This window comes from Colobus angolensis, unplaced genomic scaffold, assembly GCF_000951035.1.
Source record: "Colobus angolensis palliatus isolate OR3802 unplaced genomic scaffold, Cang.pa_1.0 Scaffold476, whole genome shotgun sequence".
In the NCBI taxonomy this organism is placed as follows: domain Eukaryota; kingdom Metazoa; phylum Chordata; class Mammalia; order Primates; family Cercopithecidae; genus Colobus; species Colobus angolensis.
In genome coordinates, this window is record NW_012118221.1 from 338,988 (window position 1) to 343,213 (window position 4,226).

Below are 4,226 nucleotides of genomic sequence, written 5' to 3' on the forward strand. Positions count from 1 at the left end.
CCTGCCTCAGCCTTCTGGAGTAGCTGGGATTACAGGCTTGAGCCACCGCGCCCGGCCAGGGCTTTCTCTACTGACACAGACTCCTCCCTATCCTTTGCTGTGGGGAGTCAGTCAGGGAACATAGGGGAGCGTGCTCTGAACCCTGAGCCCCCGACGTGTTCCCACATTAGGACTCAGCCACAGGCGAGCTGTAAGACCCAGAGCAGGTTAACGCACCACCTGCTGTGCTCCCCTCTGAGGGGATGAGAGCAGGCTCTGCCACCTGGGACTCATGAGGATTATAGGAAACGGTGGTGGGAAAACACTTCCAGCAGCCAGGAGCTGATGGAGGGTACAAAGGCAGCTCAGCATGCGCCTGGGGATCAGACCTTATGGATTCAGTCCCATCTCAGCCACTTACCAGCAGGACAGGGTACTGGCCTCACTTGTAAATGGAGCTCACAGCTCACCTGGTTAGAACAGGAGATGGTGTGGATAAGGGAAGACTCTGTGTGAGCTCAGTATGAGGCCTCTATGTGAGAGCTGTCCTTAATACTGTGAAGTTAGATGTTGCAGTTGAGGTAGAGTTTATTTGTACTTTTATCTGGGAAGGGTGATGGGGAGTAGGAGGACAGGGTAGCTCAACCCAGGACCAGTCACCCTGGGCCTGATGTGTCTCAGGGACTCATTCTGGAGTGTCCCCCACCTCTCTCCTGCTTCTCTACACTGCTGACCACCACTCCCAGGACTAAGCCCTCAGTGTTGTCTGTGCTGGCTTGTCCCTAACTTCCGATAGCACGGTCCTCCTGGAAGAATCAGCCTTGTTTCCTGTCCTCTACCCTCTTAACATCCCTAGAGGACTTGTGGCTCAGGAGGCCTTTGCAGTGGTGGGCCTGAGTGTCCTTGGGTGGCAGCTGGGACTGGGCAGGTCATGGTCACTATTCAGCTTCTGCTTGGTGACACCCCCCTGTCCTCTCCCTCTACAACAGCTTTGTTTAGATCCTTGCTTAACCGAGGGCTCTGGGCTCAGGAGGTGGGAGATGCAGCCCTTTAGAATCCCAGGGCCTCTGTGGATGGGTGGAAGAGGGTGATGCTGGCAGAGAAGAAGGCTAGGGCAGGGCTTTATTCTGTTCTTTCCGCAGTGGAATAAGTGGGGAGGTAGGTTATGGGGTGATTTTCTGAGAGGCTGAGGATTTCCCAAGCCACCCGTGAGTATAATGGGCTTGCCTTTTGTTGCAGATGGAAGAGAAGAGGCGAAAATACTCCATCAGCAGTGACAACTCTGACACCACTGACAGTAAGGCCTTCCAATTTGGGCTCCTACAGGGAAAGCATTTGAATAGTGATTAGGCCCACAGGCCCAGATGGGAGGAGGCTGCCCTATGGTCTTAATTTCACTAAGAGGCATGTTGATGAAAGCATAAATTAAGTCAGGTTTCTCCACTTCTAAAAAAGTCCCTGCACCTTCCATGACCTCCAGGGCCTTGTTCTCCCAGCTGTACTCCCCCTTACCCTCTAGGTCCCAGCTCCATTTGTTTTGCTCTGGTTGGAACAGATTGGCTCCCCTTTGGGCTTCTCTATATATTAAGTCAAGGCCCGTATAGAAAGTCTATATACAACAGATACAAACCCAGTCACCTTTTATCATACTTACTGGATAAGTACCATTTCCCAATCAGTGGTAAGCTCCTTGATAAGAGGTCTCTTGTCTTGCTTACCACTATATCCCCAGCTATGATCTGGCACATGGTAGGTGCTCAGTAAATGTTTGCTGAACAAATCAATGGAGATACCCAACCTTCATAGAATCTTGGCAATAGAATCCCAGAGTTAGACTTGTGTGTGGATTGGCGTGTCAATTGGATGTGATGGTTGCGGGGAGGGGTGTGTGGAATGCATTATCAAGCAGCAGAAGAAGTTTAGGGAGCCTCCCCTGAAATTTGGAGAAGAGAAGGGAGGTTTATGCAAAGTGAGGGCTCTGGTAGTAGGTCATAAGGCAGCTCTTCTCAGGTGCCCAGAAAGCCAGGCCTGCCTGTGCCTGTTGGAGTAAGGAGTTCCATCTGCTGTGGGTAGGAGGGTTGTGCTGCCAGGAAGATCTCATCTAGCAATGATTGCCTTGCTGGAGGCCCAGGCTAAGGAAGAGGCTGACCTGCCAAGGAGGCCGGGCTTGGAGCTGTGCAAATTTAGACCTGTTTCTTCACACTTATGAGCAAGCGAGATTAGGCGGCTTGCCAAGGCCCCTCTTAGCTCCCAGAGTTCCACAGCCCCCCAAGAGCCTAAGCCTAAGGGTAGATCCACTAGGATGACCAAGGAGGTCTCAGCCCTGTCCCTACCTCCAGGTCTCATTTGTTGTCCTTTAGGCTCTGTTTGCTCAGCTTGGCTCTGGCATCCCACCTGGCCAGCCCTTCTTCCCTACAGCAGGAGATCACAGCATCTGGCCTTTTGTGGCTACAACATGCTGCCTGTGGCCTGGCTCAGTAGAACCAAAAACCACATCCTCCATTTCTAACTTTATTGCAGGCAGAGGAACCCTTTGAGAGGGCCAGGTACTTGCAAGGCTCCCCACCAGCCCCCTCCACTGTGCCCACCCATGGCTGCTACTCCTGTTCAGCCAAAACCATAGTGTCTCCGTATATCTTGCTGCTCCTTTGATTCATAGGGGTAGAGGCCACAGCCCTGTCATCCAGCAAGGGCCTTAGACCCTAAGAATTATAGCTAATGTTTACCGAGGAACCACTGTGTGCCTGGGACTGTGCTCAGACTTCACAGGCATGATACCACTTACTCCTCACAACAGCCCTTTGAAGATAGGTGTTCTCTTGTCCTCATTTTACAGAACAAACTAAGGCTCAGCAAGATTGAATCATTTGCCTGGGGTGACAAGCTAGTAAGTGGCTGGGTCAGAACTCTGCTGGTAGCCTGGATCTGCTTCAGAGCATCTCTCTTCCCATTGCCCTGCTCTGCCTCTGAAGACCCACTGCATCATCCCAGAGTATTGGGACAGTACCTAACCTGGGGCAGGGTGAAGAGTGGGCATGAAAGGCTTATTCCAGCTCTCTTTGAGCAGAGTCCCAAAGAGGGCCAGGGACTTGTCTGGGGTCACACATTATACTAATACTGAGCCCCAGTAACAGCCTTTGATTTCTCCAGCCCTTCTGGTTGGCGAGTAGAGGAGGCTTCATGTCCCCGTTCATCAGTGGGGAGACTGAGGCCCAGAGCAAGGGTAGTCCACTAGGTGCTCACTGAGGTTTCTGCCTCCTGAACATTCTAGCCGGGGCTTTGCTTAGAAGCTTCCTGTTCTTGAGCATGAGTGGGTGGTGCTCCTGGCCCTCCAGGACCCCTAATAGACTGTTCTCTCTCTGCAGGTCATGTGACATCTACATCCGCATCAAGATGCTCCAAACTGCCCAGCAGCACCAAGTCGGGCTGGCCCCGACAGAACGAAAAGAAGCCCTCCGAGGTGGGTAGTGATGAGCTCCCAGAGATCTGTGGGGAATGAGAGTGAGCTGCCCTGCGGAGACAGGGGCAGGGCATTTCTCGCAGAGGGCATGGGCAGTGCAGAGAGAGGCCAGTGTGGCCGAGTGGAATGAAGGGGAGTAGGGGCCAGTTTCCCTCAGCCTTCCAGGTTGTTGTGAAGGTGTTCCAATTGATCTGAGCAAGGGGAGAAGCCTTTCAAGGATCTCAGACAGGGTAATGACACAGCCTGATGTTTTAGTGAAAGTTCCCCCTGGCTGCTGTGAGAGAAGGGAGAGTTGCAGTTGTCCAGCAGGGAAACAGTGGTGGCTTAGAGTTGGGTGGTAGCAGTGGAATGAGAAGCAGTAGGGCTTGTGACATTTTGTAGGCTAAGCCAAGAGTGATAAGGATTTGCTGGCGCATGGATAAGAGATGGGCTCCTCAGAGCCAGTTAGTCATAGGTTCCTTGTACCCATTTCACAGAAGCCTTCCTTACTTTGACCTGGGATGTTTGTTACAGCAGGTAGAGGTTTATGGCCTCTGGAACTGAGAAGAGCACTGGGGGTGGGTAGACTCCTGGACACCTAGACCCTCCTTCCTGAGGTCCCTGAAAACTCCCACCCTAGGGCCTTATTGCTCCTTCTTTTAGGTCTTCAGTGCTAATACCATGAGGCATTCATTGCACTGACCACAGAAGAAGCCTTTGGCACAAATGGGGCTACAGGAGCATGGAGAGATGGAGAGATGGAGAGATGGAGGGTCTTAATCCTGGTTCTTTTTTTTTTTTTTTTTTT

The 4,226-nt window shown here is 52.1% G+C and overlaps 1 protein-coding gene across 3 annotated transcripts in view; it reads left to right on the forward strand.

Moving 5' to 3' along the window:
- The window catches only part of JADE2 (jade family PHD finger 2), a 58,407-nt gene that overhangs the window by 10,863 nt on the left and 43,318 nt on the right, over window positions 1-4,226 (forward strand). For all 3 annotated transcript variants that reach the window (XM_011958810.1, XM_011958812.1, XM_011958813.1), the window contains exons 2-3: window positions 1,219-1,276; window positions 3,345-3,439. In XM_011958810.1, coding sequence (XP_011814200.1) covers window positions 1,219-1,276; window positions 3,345-3,439 — 153 coding nt within the window. The remainder of the gene's footprint in view (window positions 1-1,218; window positions 1,277-3,344; window positions 3,440-4,226) is intronic.